General features: G+C 40.0%; 1 protein-coding gene across 1 annotated transcript in view; it reads right to left on the bottom strand.

The window, feature by feature from the left end:
* The window catches only part of bcas3 (BCAS3 microtubule associated cell migration factor), a 988864-nt gene that overhangs the window by 833644 nt on the left and 137720 nt on the right, over nucleotides 1–17500 (bottom strand). Inside the window, exon 13 of the mRNA XM_055166948.1 lies at nucleotides 12570–12663. Within this exon, the coding sequence (XP_055022923.1) occupies nucleotides 12570–12663 (94 nt within the window). The remainder of the gene's footprint in view (nucleotides 1–12569; nucleotides 12664–17500) is intronic.

Below are 17500 nucleotides of genomic sequence, written 5' to 3'. Positions count from 1 at the left end.
TAGTAGTAGTAGTAGTAGTAGTAGTAGTAGTAATAGTAGTAATAACAGTAATAGTAGTAGTAGTAGTAGTAGTAGTAGTAGTAATAGTAATAGTAATAGTAGTAGTAGTAGTAACAGTAGTAATAGTAGAAGTAGTAGTAGTAATAGTAGTAGTAGTAGTAACAGTAGTAGTAGTGATAGTAGTAGTAATAGTAGTAGTAGTAGTTGTCGTGGTCATTATTGTTTGGATCATTAATAGGGGTACAACACAAAAGTACTACGAAAGAACTACACACATAAAATAAATAAATAAATAAAATAAATAAATAATTAAATAATAATAATAATAACAGTAATTAATAATTAATAATTAAATAAAAGGAAAGGAGCATTTCTCAGTACAATGTTTATATGTGTGTACTATTTTAGGGCTCACTTATCATATTTACATTTTTTATTTTCTGTTCTCTTTATATGTTTTATTTTCTATTTATTTGTCTTTTTCATCGTTTTTCTTTCTATCTTAAGTCATGACTTGTTTATGTAGATTCTATCCACGTTCTCAGATTACTTCGCGTTCAAGCCTGGCTAAACCCACAGTCCCAAGATGGCGTCCGATCTGCTGCTGCGTCGCCTCTAGAGTTTTTCTAACCTCCCGCGTCCTCAGCCTGGCTCGGTCGCATTCACACGTTCACAAAGGAGCCTCTGTTTAAGTCTGCGGGGCTGGAGATAAGCAGAAAGAAGTGTTCAGAGGAGATGATGTGGCGATAGAGGAATGTTCAGAGAGACTTGTGAAAGAGTTCAGAGGAGGGACTTTCACTTCTTCGGTTGTTTTTAAAGACGACATGAGTACACTTTAATACTCGTACTATAAAACTATCATACTATTTATACCACTGGCAGGGAGAATTCCAATGGCTAGGCTCGTACTCTTTCCATCCATCCATCAATTATTTTTCCACTTATCTGGGGTCAGGTCGTGGGGGCAGCTGTCTAAAAAGAAACTCCCAGACTTCAATCACCCCAGACACTTCCTCCAGCTCCTCCAGGGGGACCTCAAGGCGTTCCCAGGCCAGCCCAGAGACACAGAGACAATGGAACATGCCCGGAACACCTCCCGAGGAAGGCGTCCAGGAGGCATCCGGAACAGATGCCCGAGCCTCAGCTGCTCCTCTCGACGTGGAGGAGCAGCGGCTCTACTCCGAGCTCCTCACCCTATCTCTAAGGCTGTGTTCAGACTGCAGCCTGAAGTGACCCAAATCCGATTTTTTGGCCTCTATGTGACCTGTATCTGATCTTTTAATGACAGTCTGAACGACACAGATCCGATTTTTTCAAATGTGACCCAGGACACTTGGATATGTGCTCCTGAAACTGATACATATCTGATCTTTTGACATGTGACTTCAGTCTGAACGGCCAAAGTGCATTCATCCACCTACACGTCATCAACAAGACACAAACAAGTCACTATTCTGCACTGAAGTAGGTGGAAATTGTTAATGAACTCTGTGTCACTGAAGTGAAGCACATCACCACTCACCACTCTTGGCTCCGTCTCCACATCCACACGTTCCTTTCAACGGACGTCGCCGCCGCTGCCCCACAAAACGCCACGACCAAAAACCTCGTCCTTCTCCTTCTCAATCTCCTCCTTAAAACAAGTAAGTTGTTCATGTTCTGGCTCCTGTACGAGAGGAACTTTAAAATCTCCAGGTGCTCGATGCTGCGTCCATGTTTGGACAACTTCTGTAAACACAGAGACGCTCGCTGCGGTTGACGTCATCGTGTCTCCAGTGTCACATGTGGGACACTTTCGGGCCGTTTAATGTTCACACTGGAGTCACATACAAGTCGCATTTAATTGGAAATGTGAACGACCTCGCAAAAACATCGGATTTCACAAAAAAATCGGAAATGAGCGTTAAGCCCTGCAGTCTGAACGTAGCCTATGGGAGCGCCCAGACACCCTGCGGAGGAACCTCATTTTGGACGCTTGTATCTGCGATCTCGTCCTTTCGGTCACTACCCAAAGTTCATGACGACAGGTGAGGGGAGGAACATAGAGCTTCGCCTTTCGTCTCAGCTCCGTCTTCACCACAACGGTCCGATACGGCGACCGCATCACTGCCGACGCTGCACCTGTCCACCTGTCAATCTCACACTGCGTCCTCCCCTCACTCGAAAACAAGACCCCGATATATTTAAACTCCTCCACTAGTGCACTCATTCACAGAGCGATTCGGACACGCACACTAAATTCGGGTCACGTGACTCTGGAGTCTAAATGAAAAAAGTCTAAAGGCTAAACAAAAAAAAAAACTTGATTTCTGTCATAAATAATGATCAGATCAGACTGGCACATGAGTGTTTATGAACTACTAAGAATCACACGTGTTTTTGTCACGCTGGATTTCACGTAAACGGGCTGAATTATTTGATTTTTGACCGAGATATGGACATTATGGCTCTTTCAACAGCTGCAGCTCAGATAAGTGGCAATTTAAGTGATTTATTTAGTCACGTTAGTTTTAGTTAAAATCAGGATCTACGCCATCTATTGCTTCCACGAACTTTCATTTCTCTCCAGCGACTAGGTCAGGAATCAGAATACACTAGACGGATTGAAAAGAACCCCGGAAGTGCGAGTTCGGGCACCAGCCAATCAGCGAAGAAACATACATTCTGTGTTGGCAACGATTCCAGAGATCGAGGATTTAGAGCCGGAACAAAGAGAACGGGAAAGACGTTAATGTCCTTCTTCCTCGGGATTTGGGAAAAGCTTAATATACCAGTTAGTCCCGTTAATGGCGCATTACTTACGTCACGACCAAATAGCAGCAGTTGGTTTAAATAAAAAAAAGTACCCGCCTAATGTCGAGCGAACAAATCCTAATGCTGCGAGGTCAGACGGTTTCTACGAAGTGAAACCGGCTGAAGAATCACGCTCTGAGATCACACCATCATTTTAAAGAAATATTATTATTTGTTTTTACATCGAGAGCATGATTCGAAACGCCAACTTTCAGATCAGTGGAAAAACGCTCTACAAACTGAACTACTGCCGCCCGTCGTCAACATTTACTGAGGGTATGAAGCGAACTGGAGGCTCTGCTCTGTCTAAAGATCTCAAGTTAGACATTAATTTGCATTTTGTTTTAAGACAATCTGACCATAAAGAACGGACTAATATTGAACCACAACAGGTGAGCGGCTGATTTGTGCTGTTAAACAAGTTCCTCTGAAATAAAATCAACTTTTTTCAGTGTCACCTTCACTTTTTTGTCGAAAAATCAAACTCCTAAACAGGATCATGAACTACGGCTCGGTATCATTAAGAAGTTGCCGATATAATACATACCTCGATACAGAGGCCACGATACGATACATGTTTCAATACGGTGCACTTTTGGTTCGATACGATATATTTCAAATCGATTAGATGTGGTTCAATAAAAAAGTCTAAATCATGTCTGTGATACTAAACTCTTTGTTAAACCACTTCTTGTGCAAAGTTCATATGAAAAACAAACATTTTAATCATCAAAACTGTGAAAATGTCGCATAAACGAGTTTCCTTCCGCTGAACAAACAACAAAACTGTAGCTGTAACAAAATAATTTAGTAAAATACGCCAAAAAATACTCCTGAAAACGCGCCGTTTAACTCTGTTTTGTATTTTTTTCTTGACTTTTCAAACAATCTTAAAACTTTTCTGACAGTCTTTACTATCGTGTGTGTGCTTTGTGTCACCGTGGAAACTGCTGAACATCCCACCATAGCGATACATGTAGAACATCCTCAACAAATTGCTCACATTAGATCTTTTTTTCCCCAAACCCCTGCTATACATTAAAACGCCGTTCCAATGCCGAGGTGGGCCTTTCAGTTCCCATAAAACCATTATAAATAATTAAAAGATTTTGGGGTTAGATGTTTCTGACAGTCCTGATGATGTGGTGGAAATGTTAAGATGACTTATGTAATATGAATTTGTGTTAATACTGCTCGTTTCCAGGCTCATGTGTCATTGTTTTGGTTTTGGAGACATTAAGTCCCGGTCGCGTCCAGAGCCTCTCATGTTCAGCTCTGCGTTACGTGTCAGGAAAATTAAACACTCTTATACCACTGTTTAGAATTACGTCTTTCTTAAGCCTCTCCCTCTCCGCGGTCGTCACCGAGTTTGAATTAAAGCAGACCTGTTCCGAGCTTTTAACCATGTTACAGTTGTTTCCTTCTCATTTAACCTTTCCAAGCTGGATTTGAAGTGATTCGTGTATGTTTGAGGGATCCTTAATCGCTTATTTTCTTATTTTCAAGAGGCCGTGTTGCGATTCTACCCCCGTTTTCACCTCCACTGCACACGCCTGCTGCTCTAAGCTACTGCTACTACTACTAATACTCTTTATTTATCTCGCAACTTTTAAAAAACTATTTACTAGGAGTGTAAGAAAACATCTATTCAGTGATAAATCGTGATACATCATTGCACAATTCTCAAATCAATTCAAATTGCATCCAAATCGATTTAAATAATACTTTTCACAAAAATTAATTAGTTACATTCACTGTTTTGATTATTAAATTTTTTATATATATATTTTTGTATATTTCACACAATTGTGTTCTCGTCAAAGTACAGTTGACTAACCAGGCTGGTGCCACCGAGTGCCTCTGCTCAGTTTCATTTCTCTCCAGTGACTAGGTCAGGAATCAGAAAACACGAGACGATTTACAAAAACACCGGAAGTGTGAGTTCGGGCACCAGCCAATCAGCAAAGAGACACATAGTGTTGTCAACGATTCCCGAGATCGAGGATTTGAAGGGCCCATCTCATGCTAAATCTTTGGTTTTTAGATTGAGTCGACGTTTTGTTTGTTTTTTTAACAAATTGCAGTGTATTTATGCCTCCCACGTGACAACGAACTAAAGCTGCTACAACGACGACGCGGCAGCTACACCTATGACACGTTTGACGTAGCAGAAAGCGACTTGCGAGACCAAATAACTGACTGGTTAAATGGTAAAAAGTACCTGCCTACCGTCGAGCGAATCCTAATGCTGCGAGGTCAGACGGTTTCCATGAAGTGAAACCAGCTGATGAATCAGACTAGCAGTTGACTGTATTTATAGAAATAATTATTGATAAATCGCAGTATGTCGCCTTATGTTTTAGTACTGGGATATATTGGGATATATTAAATCGAGACATGAACTGTATATCATGATGTGGATTTCTATCGTCAGACTCATGGTGATGCACACTTCTACTGTTTACTGTATTTTTCAGACTATAAGTGTCACTTTTTTCATGGTTTTGGTGTTTCCTGCGACTTCTATATTAAAATATATAATTTCACATGTTCATTATTTTCACACTGACAGAAGCGAGAGTATAGTACATATAGTATAGTACATACTGTATAGTACAGTACATATAGTATAGTACATACTGTATAGTACAGTACATATAGTATAGTACATACTGTATAGTACAGTACATATAGTATAGTACATACTGTATAGTACAGTACATATAGTATAGTACATACTGTATAGTACAGTACATATAGTATAGTACATACTGTATAGTACAGTACATATAGTATAGTACATACTGTATAGTACAGTACATATAGTATTTTTCTTTTTTTTTTCCCAGTTCTTTTCTATGATTACTACAATGACTACGATAACTATTACTGTTACTGAAGTAGTAGGCGTAGGAGTAATACTACAACTACTACTGCTACTACTGCTACTGCTACTACTACTAACTACTACTACTACCAACTACCAACAACTACTACTGCTTCCAACTACTACCAACAACTACTACTACTGCTAACTACTACTACTACCAACTACCAACAACTACTACTGCTTCCAACTACTACCAACAACTACTACTACTAACTACTACTACTACTACCAACTACCAACAACTACTACTGCTTCCAACTACTACCAACAACTACTACTACTACTACTACCAACTACTACTAACAACAATAACTACTACTACTACTATTACTAACAAATACTAACAACAACTACTACTACAACGACGACTACTACTACCACTACTAACAACAACAACTACTACAACTACTACTACCACCAACTACTACTACCAACAATAAATACTACTACTACTACTACGACGACTACTACTACTACTACTATGACGACGACGACTACTACTACCATTACTACTACCCACTACTAACTACTAACTACTACTACTACTACTACTACTACTACTACTACTACTACTACTACTACTACTACCAACAACTATTACTATCTACTACTACTACTACCACTACTGCTGCTATTCCTTACTACTACGATAGCCTACTACTCCTTGTCCTCCTACTACACCTACTGCTATTACTACCACTCATATACTCCTAATACTCATACTCCTCCTACTCCTTGTACTGCTCCTCGTACTACTACTACTACTACTACTACTTCTTCTTTGATGCGTGCGATGGCTGTGCTCTCATGTCAGACTCGGGTTACGTGTCAGTTAAATTAAACACTTGGATACTTGTGTTTATAATTACGTGGCTCTTTAGCCTTTTCTCCAGCGCCTGTGAGTGTGTGTGTGTGTGTGTGTGTGTGTGTGTGTGTGTGTGTGCGTGTGTGTGTGTAAAACGGAGAGTCTGCACTGTAAAAAATACACCTGATGTAAAACAAATCAGGCGAATTCAAGTCAGTGGTGTTTCGAGACTAAAGACAGATTTTAGCTTTTAAAGAATCCTTATATGTGTTTTAATCGTCTACAAACAGCTCGTGTTAATAATTCAGATTCTATAGATTCAATATTAAAACTAGTACTGAAACTAGATCCTCATTTGAACAAGTATTGATACTAAAAAACTTCAAATTGAACCTTTCCTGAATAGTTTTGGAATGATCTGGAGCGTGGACCTGGTTTAGACCTGGTTTAGATGTAGTTTAGACCTGGTATAGACCTGGTTTAGACCTGGTTAAGACATGGTATAGACCTGGTTTAGTCCCGGTTTAGACCCAGTCCAGATCCAGTTCAGAAATAATTTAGACCTGGTTTAGACCCGGTTTAGACGTGGTTTAGACCTGATTTAGACCTGATTTAGACCTGGTTAAGACATGGTGTAGACCAGGTTTAGTCCCGGTTTAGACCCGGTTCAGATCCGGTTCAGAAATAATTTAGACCTGGTTTAGACGTGATTTAGACGTGGTTTCAACCCGGTTTTGACCCAATTTAGACCCAGTTTAGACCGGGTTTAGACCCGATTTAGAACTGATTTAGATGTGGTTTCGACCCGGTTTCGACCCATTTTAGATCCAGTTTCGACCCGGTTTAGACCCAATTTAGACCCGGTTTAGACCTGGTTTAGACCCGGTTTAGACCTGGTTTAGACGTGATTTAGACTTGGTTTCAACCCGGTTTTGACCCAATTTAGACCGGGTTTAGACCCGATTTAGAACTGATTTAGATGTGGTTTCAACCCGGTTTCGACCCATTTTAGATCCAGTTTCGACCCAATTTAGACCCGGTTTAGACCCGGATTAGACTCGGTTTAGACCTGGTTTAGACCTGGTGTAGACCTGTGTTTAAATTTGGTTTAGATCTGGTTTAGACTTGGTTTAGACCTGAACCACTGAGGAATTACACAGATATAAGTCCGCATGGGAATAGAAAAGAAAGTACTAGGATTTAACATTGAAAATCACATTCTATTGTCTAAAGAAAGTGTATTTTTTTATTATCATTGTGGTATTGGAATCGGTATCGAGTATCAAATATATTCCTTAGTATCGAAAAAGTATTGTGACGATGTTTTGGAACCACCCACACATTCACACAAACACAAACACATTCATAAACCAGTGAACACAGACTTTTGATGAACACTCGGAGGGTTAAGTGTCTTGCCCAGAGGCACAATAACAATATTCACCTGTGGGAACCGGGATCTAACTTTTAACCAATGACCCCAGTGAGTTTGTCTGCTTTTCCGACTTCACTAACATTCTGTATTTGCCAAGTCTGCATCTTTATAGAGATTTTTGGACAGATGTTTTTGGGGAAAATCACAAGGAAATTTGGGAAGTGGTGAGTTGTGTGTTTTGGGTTTGATCCTGAGAGGCAATTCCACATCATAATTTCTGTGATTTATCTCTCTCTCTCTTTTTTTTTTTTTTTTTTTCGCCAAGGATCCAGAATAAACATTTCTGCAATATTTTATGAAGATGTGTGTCTGGATCTCCCGAAGTTCAGATGGACGTGATTGACAGGTGGATCAGCCAATCAAGGACCAGCTTTATCAAAATAAATATTGCTGCTCATGAAAAGGAAAAAATGTCAAAGAGAACTGACAAACATGGAGGATTTCTTCAGAATAAATGAGCGAAGAACAAAACTCTGTTCATCTGAGGGGAGGGAAATGATTTTGTTCAAAATAATAAGTGACCAATGAGCTCTTTTGTTTCACATGTGTCACTGAAATAAACAAATCTGATTGGACGATCATGTTTAAAAATAAAAATAAAAGCATAAACATACATACAGACTTCAAGAAGTTCAGGGCTGAATAATGAACATATTTTTTAACAACGCAGAAGCCATTGTACTTTTTTTTTTAAATAACTGTTTGTATATTGATTGCATTGTTTAATTTTAATATTTTTGTGTTCTATATTTTGTCTGTTTCAGGGACTATAGACGGAAATGAGCTAAAGTCTGGTACAAAGAATCTCTTCAGTGATTCTTTGATTAATGCTCCTGAACACGGTCCCTGTCAAATAAACTAAATAAACTAAAAACATTCTCCATTCATGGGCCTGTCATGATAAAAAGTTTTTAAGGACAATATATAAAAATCTGTGTGTTGTTCGTTCATTCATTTTTCAAAATAAAACCAGAAATACGAAAACAAAAAACAACTATTTTCTTCTTCTTTTTTTTTTTAAATTTTTTTTAATGTTTTCAATTTTGCGTTGAAATGAAAAATGGAAAAAAAAAACGGATGACGGCCGTTTCCTGTTTACTTGACTTAAAGTGAGATGCAGGACTTTTGCGCCGCACACGGACTGAACCATGAATAAATCAGGACTAAAACAGAACTAAACCATTTTCAGTCCTAGTCTGGTCCCAGTCTTAATCTCAGTCCTGGTCTCAGTCCTGGTCTCAGTCCTGGTCTCAGTCCTGGTCTCAGTCCTGGTCTCAGCCCTGGTCTGGTCCCGATCTCAGTCCAGGTCCCAATCATGGTCTGGTTCTGGTCTGATCCCAGCCTCAGTCACGGTCTCAGTTCTGGTCTGGTACCGGTCCCAGTCCTGGTCTCAGTCCTGGTCCTGGTCCTGAACTCAGTCCTGGTCTAAGTCCAAATGTGGCGCAAAAGTCCTGGTCTCGGTCCCGGGCTCGGTCCCAGACCTGGTTCAGACCTGGTTCAGACCTGGTCCTGGTCCAGTTCTGGTTCAGTCACATCACAGTTTAAGTCATGTAAACAGCCGTTATCTGTTTTTTCCATTTTTCATTTAAACACAAAATCGAAAACTGTAAATCTAAATGTTGTCCATTTTTTTTCATTTTGGTTTTGGAGACAAATAATGAAGAAAATTGTCATTTTCTTATTTTTCGTTTTATATTGAAAAAAACAAATATAGAAAATATAGTAAAATTATTCTACACGTTCTAGGACTGCAATGATGAATGGACATGACTAGTGAACTATAAAAATGAATTGTACTTGTATTTTAATCATAATAATCGTTTTCTGGGCTTTGCAGATTCTAAATCACATATAAAAAGTACAGAAAATAACATCATTCCTGACTAGTGCAGGAGTGAGTCCCAGAGGACAGGCTCGGGTCTGTGTGTGATTTATCTGTGGCGGAGGATGAATTTCATTTCACGTCCTTTTGTCCACTGGATAACAATTTAAGAACTAATATGTACGAAATCTTTCAACAGAAGAACCCCGATTTGTTTTGACTGTCCGAAAGCCAAATGTTGTAGTGGTTATTTGAAAATGAAATGTTTTGTGGAGAAGGTTTGGACACAAAAGACTTAATTCATTCCCATTTTACCCACGATAAATATTCACAAATATAATCATTACATCTATCAGGTATCAAGTGTTTACGCAGCGGTGCAGTAGTTTTGTATGAATTAAAGTTTAAACATTGTCAGACTTTCTGGGCCTAAAATAATCAGTACAGAGTTTTATTCCAACCAGTTAAAGCCCCAACCAGGATATCGGCTGAATCGATATCATGGAACCGATACCCGACCCAGCAAATGTTCCGATATTGTAAACCAGTATCGTTATCGGTGCAAGTACAGTCATAACTTGGGATGTAACAATAATCAAAATATCGTCAAAAAGTCTCTCAATAAAATCGTGGAACATCACAATATCGAATTATAATTTTCTTTGGTTAAATTTATTGTTATGGTGCAGCATCAACAACAACAGCAACAACAAACTTGTAGAACTACATAGACCATGATCCTTTGCTCTGTTTCGGTCCAATCTACACGATGAAATAACCGTTACGAAGCACTTTTAAATCTTAATTATATGGATTATGATGAGAGAAAAGTAGTATATTCACTGTTTTGTTGGCTTACACAAAATATTGCAGCACAAATATCGTACCGTGAAATGCGTATCGCGAAAATATCGTATCGAGGGAGTTGAAGTAGAGTATAGATTACCCACACCCTTAAGAACTTTAACATTTTTAAGATTCAATTTTTTTAAATCAGGTTTGTTTTCATATCTCAAAACTCCTTGTTGATGTTTTTTAGTTTGTCTTTTTTATTTTTATTTTTCAGTTTGTTCTATTATTATTTTTCTATTTGTTTATATCATTGTTATATAATGTATACTTTTTTTTTTTTTTTTTTTTGGATAAATCAGGTTATGTTGCAGGAGTACGGAAAGAATCCACAACTTCCACAAATGTCGGATTTTGTTGGATTATTTTCTATTTTCACATCAGAAACTTTTCAATAATGATGTACCGATAACAGAAATATCGTGATATCGTATCGTCACAAGTTCTCACAATAATATCGTGGACCATCACAATATATCGAATTACAAGTCTCTTTGCTTAAATGAAGAGTTATGGTGCAGCAAAAGCTAAAAAAAAGACAGAGAACTACATAGACCATGATCCTTTGCTCCATTTCAGTGCAGACGACAAGAAGAAATAACAGTTCTAACACTTTTAAGTCTTTGATCAAGTCTCGTCAAGGCATTTTAAGAGGAAAAAAATCACATATTCACAGTTTTTGTTTGCCTCCACAAAAATATTTCAATAAACATCGTACGGTGAGATGTACATCGTGAAAATATCGTACAGAGAGATTTGGATATCGTTACATCTCTAATCGTGAGCCTCCCCCACCATATCATAATAAATATCGTACCGTGAGGTTCGTATCGTGAGACTTGGATATCGTTACATCCTACTTTTTAACATTTTTAAATCCTCAAAGCGCCTAAAAGTTAGTTTTGTAAGACCTTGGCCTAGCTCCGCCCTATCAACGCTCGCTCTGATTGGTCCAAAAGCTCCACGCTACAGACGTCACACGGGTGGGAGGAGCTCACCCGTATTGAGGAAGTAAATATGGAAAAGAACATTATTTTCATTATTATATTATTATTTAGTTTATTATTATTATTATTATTATTATTATTATTATTTATTTTATTTTTTTTGTATTATTGCTCATGGTATTATTTTGTTGGCATCAATTTAAAGAGAACAGCAACAACAACAAATCTGACAATTAATATAAATACATATTTGTACAATTTTTTGCCTTGTCTTTGCTGCATGAACAAAAGGAACAGGAAGAAGATAAATTTTAAAATCCTTGCTCCTTTCACAGATCAGAATTTTAATAATTTTAGGCTCATGCACCAATGAGTATCCAGGCTGGCGCCCCCTAGTGTCTCCGCTCGGTTTAATTTCTCTCCAGCGACTATGGACTAGGAATCGGAATACAACAGACGGTTTGCAAGAATCCCGGAAGATCCAGACATTTTGTGTTGGCAATGATTCCCGAGATCGAGGATTTAAAGCCGGAACAAAGAGAATGTTTGGTGAATTTTATCAAAAAAAAGAGGAAAGAGGTTATTGTCCTTCTTCCTACAGGATTTGGTGCATTTCAAACGTCACAACCAAAAAGCAGCGATTGGTTAAATAAAAAAAAGTACCCGCCTCCCTTCGAGCAAACAAATCCTAATGCTGCGAGGTCAGACGGTTTCTACGAAGTGAAACCGTCTGATGAATTAGACTTGGAATGAGCACAGGCCACTGAAAACAAAACACCTTCAGAGTGAGTTTGTGTATCTGTGTTTATGTTTTGTAACGTAAACCTGTAAGTTTTGTGTTTTTTGGACTCCCTCGAAAACAAAACGGCGCGTCTCAAGGGGCATTCCAATAAAATAAATATGTAAATAAACAGTAAATATCAGAACAGCCTCATCCGTGCAGCTGATTCCACCACGTTTACTGTACCCAGACCCTTCTTTTCCCTCGTCTAAGTCCGGTCTTTTTTTTTTTGCAGTGCATGTCTTACCGCTGGGGTTGAATTGCATGCAGGATATGGGCTTGTCATGAGCTGGGAAGTGAGCCACGACTCCCTCCCCGTCCGACTCTTCACTCACCAGGACCTGGACGCAGCACAAACACAAAAGTCCAAATCATTTTAGAACAAGAACGCCAACACGAAAACCAGACCAGGGACTTTCCCCGTGCACCGCCTGGACCAGGACCGGACCCGGGCGCTGGATCCGGACTGCGCGGGGTCCGGGGCCGGCTTTGAGAATGTGCCATTGCCCTCTCGTGGAAGTAAAGACGCGGATTCAGACGGATGATGAATGGCTGCACTGTAAAAAAACTAAAATCTTATGTTACAGTTTAATTTGTAGTTTTGATCTTGTGTAATTTGGAGTTTAAAAACAGAATTATATCTGTAAATTAGATTAGTTGTATGCAATAATTAAAGGAATATAGTGCAATTATTATTTAAAAAAGGGGTTATAAGGCAAAATGTATGTATTTATTTAATTTATTTTAGCTTTCATCATTAAAAACAAGCCATATTCAAACCGTCTTTAAGGTCAGCTGTAAGATTCTGCGCAAAATTACGTCACCCGTGCTTCCAAATCTATGTGTCATTCGTTCATTTGCTTTTCAAAATAAAAGAAAAAAGAAAAAAAAGAAAAAACAAAACTATTTTCTTCATTGTTTGTGTCCAAAACCAAAATGGAAAAACAGATAATGATTCATTTTTTCAGTTTAAAGATTTTGTGTTTAAACGAAAAATGGAAAAAATGGACAATGGACGTTTTCCCTTTACGTGACCTAAACTGTGATGCTGGTCTGAACCAGGTCCAGACCGGGACCAGAACCAGGACTGAGACCAGGACTTAGACCAGGACTTAGACCAGGACTTAGACCAGGACTTAGACCAGGACTTAGACCAGGACTTAGACCGGGACCAGAACCGCGACCGAGACCTGGACTGAGAGCGGGATCAGGACCGGGACCTAGACCTGGACTGAGAGCGGGATCAGGACCAGGACCGGGACAGGGATCAGGACCGAGCCAGAGTCTGAGCCCGGGACCGAGACCGGGAACAGACCGAGACCAGACTGGGACTGAGACCAAGTCTGAACCAGGACTGAGCCAGGTCCGGGAACAGACTGGAACGAGACCGCGACTGAGACCAGGACTTAGGCCGGGACCGGGACTGAGACCGGGACCAAGACAGAGACCAGGGCCGAGACTGGGACCAAAACCGGGACCGAGACCGGGACCGAGACCGAGACCAGGACCAGACCGTGATTGAGACTGTGACAGAGACCGGGACAGAGATCGGGACCGAGACTGGGACCAGACCAGGACTAAGACCACTTCCAGGACCAGAACTGAGACTAGGACCGAGATCGGGACCAGACCAGGACTGAAAACGGTTTAGTCCTTGTTTAGTTTTAGTCCTGGTTCAGTCCGCCAGCGCAGTTTAAGTGACGTAAACACGAAACGGTCGTTATCCATTTTTTTCCATGTTTCATTTAAAAACAAAATCGAAAAAACTGAAAAAAAAAAAAAAAAAAAAAAACGTTATCTGTTTTTCCATTTTGGTTTTGGAGATAAATAACGAAGAAAATAGTTGTTGTTTTAGTTTTTGTTTTCTTATTTTTTGGTTTTATTTTGAAATAAGAATAAATGATACACAGACTAAACAAAAGGAAAATACAAATCTGTGCACCACAACTTCACAAACCTGACGCGATACCTGTCTGATGTGTGTTGTGACAGCGCTCTGAAGGGGGAGTGATTAACACCGAGAGCAAAGGGAGCAGGGATTCAAAAATGAAGAGGAAAACTTATAATATAGTGTTTTTAAGTTCAATTCAGTAAGTTCATTAGCAGATAGTTAAAAAATAAATAAAAAATAGTACACTGCCGCCTGCCTGTCTCTATGAAAATGCTAGAATGTTCCACAGTATGGCATTATCTATCTTTCGTTTCATTTTTATTTTTTCATTTAATTGCAGTGCAGAGTATCTCCGGCCTTTACAAATGTGCTTTTAGTAAAAAAAAAAAAAAAAGAATTGGGTAAGATTCAAAAAGAAGACGAATGAGTTTAAGTGACAGACCAGGAAACAGGCTTTTATTTTGAAGAGTAAGTGACAGAACAGGCTGTGAAATGAAGCAAACTTTTATTTTGAAGTGTACATGACAGAACAGGCTGGTAAATGATGCAGACTTTTATTCTGAAATCATAAAACAGGCTGTGAAATGAAGCAGACTTTTATTTTGAAGTGATAGAACAGGCTGTGAAATGAAGCAGACTTTTATTTTGAAGTGACAGAACAGGCTGTGAAATTAAGCAAACTTTTATTTTGAAGTGTAGACAGAACAGGCTGAAATGAAGCAGACTTTATTTGAATGAAGTGTGAAATGAGCAGACTTTTATCAGGCTGTGAAATTAAGCAGACCTTTATTTTGAAGTGACAGAATAGGCTGTGAAATGATGCAGACTTTTATTCTGAAATCATAAAACAGGCTGTGAAATAAAGCAGACTTTTATTTTGAAGTGTAAGCGAAAGAACAGGCTGTTAAATGCAGTAGACTTTTATTTTGAAGTGACAGAATAGGCTGTGAAATAGTGCAGACTTTTATTTTGAAGAGTAAGTGATAGAATAGGGCGTGAAATTACACCGACTTTTATTTTGAAGTGACAGAACAGGCTGTGAAATGAAGCGACTTTTATTCTGAAATCATAAACAGGCTGTGAAATGAAGCAGACTTTTATTTTGAAGTGACAGAACAGGCTGTGAAATGAAGCTGACTTTTATTTTGAAGTGACAGAACAGGCTGTGAAATGAAGCAGACTTTTATTTTGAAGTGTAAATGATAGAACAGGCTGTGAAATTATACCAACTTTTATTCTGAAGCGATAAAACAGGCTATGAAATGATGTAGACTTTTATTTTGAAGTGTAAGTGAAAGAACAGGCTGGGAAATAAAGCAGACTTTTATTTTGAAGTGATAGAACAGGCTGTGGTGAAGAGAAATATGTTAAAATGACGTGCTAGAATCGTGTTGAATGAAAGATTTCACTCTTATAAAAAAAAAACCTTTACAGAAAAATAAACATACATGATTTTGGAGCTAAATTTACTTGACATATATTTTCTCAAAGATCATAATTACACTGACTAACATCGTATCAAATGTCTCTTTATCTTTGTCTCCGAAAGTGAAATTCTTACAGTTTTAGTTCTTCTGTATTTGTTTTAATTAATTATTAGAAGTTTTAAATGTTGGACAAAGCAGGAAAAGTCAAACATGAAGGAATCAATGGAAAAATCTGTTTGTTTTATAATGAGGGAAGTGTTTTGTTTTTTTGTTTTTTCATAATATGTATTTAAATAAAAGTCTTTCTCTGTCTCTCCATCTCTTCCTCTCTCTCCTTTCCTCACCATTCTTCTCCTTCCTCTTCCTCCTCACCCACTTCTCTTCTTCTCCCCTTGCTCCTTTTCTTCTCTTCCCCTCTCCTCTTCCATCTCTCACCCTCATCTCTTTCTCGCCTCGTACTTTTCTCCCTATTTTCTCTCCTCCGCTCCATCTCACCCTCCCCTCCTCCCCTCCCACCTCTCTTCCTCTCTCCTGTCTCCTCCTCGTCCACCTCTCCCTTCCCTTCTCATTTCTCTCCTCCTCTTGCCCTCGTTTCTTTCTCTCCTCCCTCTTCTTCCACCTCTCCCTTCTCTCCTCTACTCCCCCCCACCCTTGTTTCTCTCCACCTCTGTCTCCTTCCTCTCTCTCCTTCCTCTCCCTCTTCTTCTACCTCTCCTCCACAACCATCGCTCCCTTCTCTCCTCTCCCTTCCCCCTCTCTTCTCACCCTTGTTTCTCTCCTCTTCTTCTCTCCTCTCCCTTCCTCACCTGTGTTTCTCTCCTTCCTTTCCTCTCTCTCTCTCCTTTCCTCCTCAACCATCTCGCCCTTGTCTCCTCTCCTCTCCCTCCCCCCTGTCTCCTCACCCTTGCTTCTCTCCTCCTTCCTCTCCTTCTCTCCTCTCTCCATCCTCTCTTCTCTCCCTCATCTCCTTCCCTTTCTCCTTCCTCTACCCCCTCCTCTCTCTGCTCCCTCGTTCATCTCCTCTCTCTCCTCACTCTTCCTCTCCTCTCTCCTTCCTTTTCCTCTCATTCCTCTCTCCTTCTCTCTCCTGTCTCTCCTCTGCTCTCTCCTCCTCTCCTCTCTCTCCTTCCTCTCTTCCTCTTCACCTTTCTGTCATTCCTCTCCTTAATCTCCTCTCTCTCTCAACCCTCCTCTCCTCTCTCTCCTCTCGACTCTCTCCTCCTCCTCCTCTCCTCTCTCCTTTCTCTTCTCTCTCTCATCCTTCTCTTTCTCCTATCCTCTCCTCTCTCTCCTCTGTCTCCTTCCTCCTCCTCCTCTCTCTCCTCTGTCTCCTTCCTCCTTCCTCTCTCCTCCTCTCCTCTCTCTCCTCCCCTTCCTCCTCTCCTCTCTCTCCTGTCCCCTTCCTCCTCTCTTCTCTCCTCTCTCTCTCTCTCTCTCTCTCCTTCCTCCTCTCCTCTGTCTCCTTCCTCTCTCCTCTCTCTCCTCTGTCTCCTTACTCCTTCCGCTCTCTTCCTCTCTCTCCTCTCTCTCCTCTGTCTCCTTCCCTCTCTCCTCTTCCTCTTTCCTCTCTCCTGTCTCTCCTCTCTCCTCTGTCTCCTTCCTCTCTCCTCCTCTCCTCTCTCCTCCTCTCTCTCTCTCTCTCTGTCTCCTTCCTCTCTCCTCCTCTCCTCTATCCTCATCTCCTCTCTCCTCTCCTCTGTCTCCTCCTCTGTCTCCTCTCTCCTCCTCTGTCTCCTTCCTCCTTCCTCTCTCCTCCGTCTCCTTCCTCTCTCCTCTCCTCTCTTCGTCCTCTCTCTCCTCTCCTCTCTCTCTCCTCTCCTCTCCTCTCCTCTCTCCTCTCTCTCCTCTCATCCTCTCTCT

Source organism: Boleophthalmus pectinirostris, unplaced genomic scaffold (assembly GCF_026225935.1).
Source record: "Boleophthalmus pectinirostris isolate CB_2022bp ecotype Guang Dong unplaced genomic scaffold, ASM2622593v1 HiC_scaffold_9, whole genome shotgun sequence".
NCBI classification, from domain to species: Eukaryota; Metazoa; Chordata; class Actinopteri; order Gobiiformes; family Gobiidae; genus Boleophthalmus; species Boleophthalmus pectinirostris.
The sequence above is the reverse complement of the archived record's forward strand: the minus strand, read 5'-3'. Positions and strand labels throughout refer to the sequence as shown.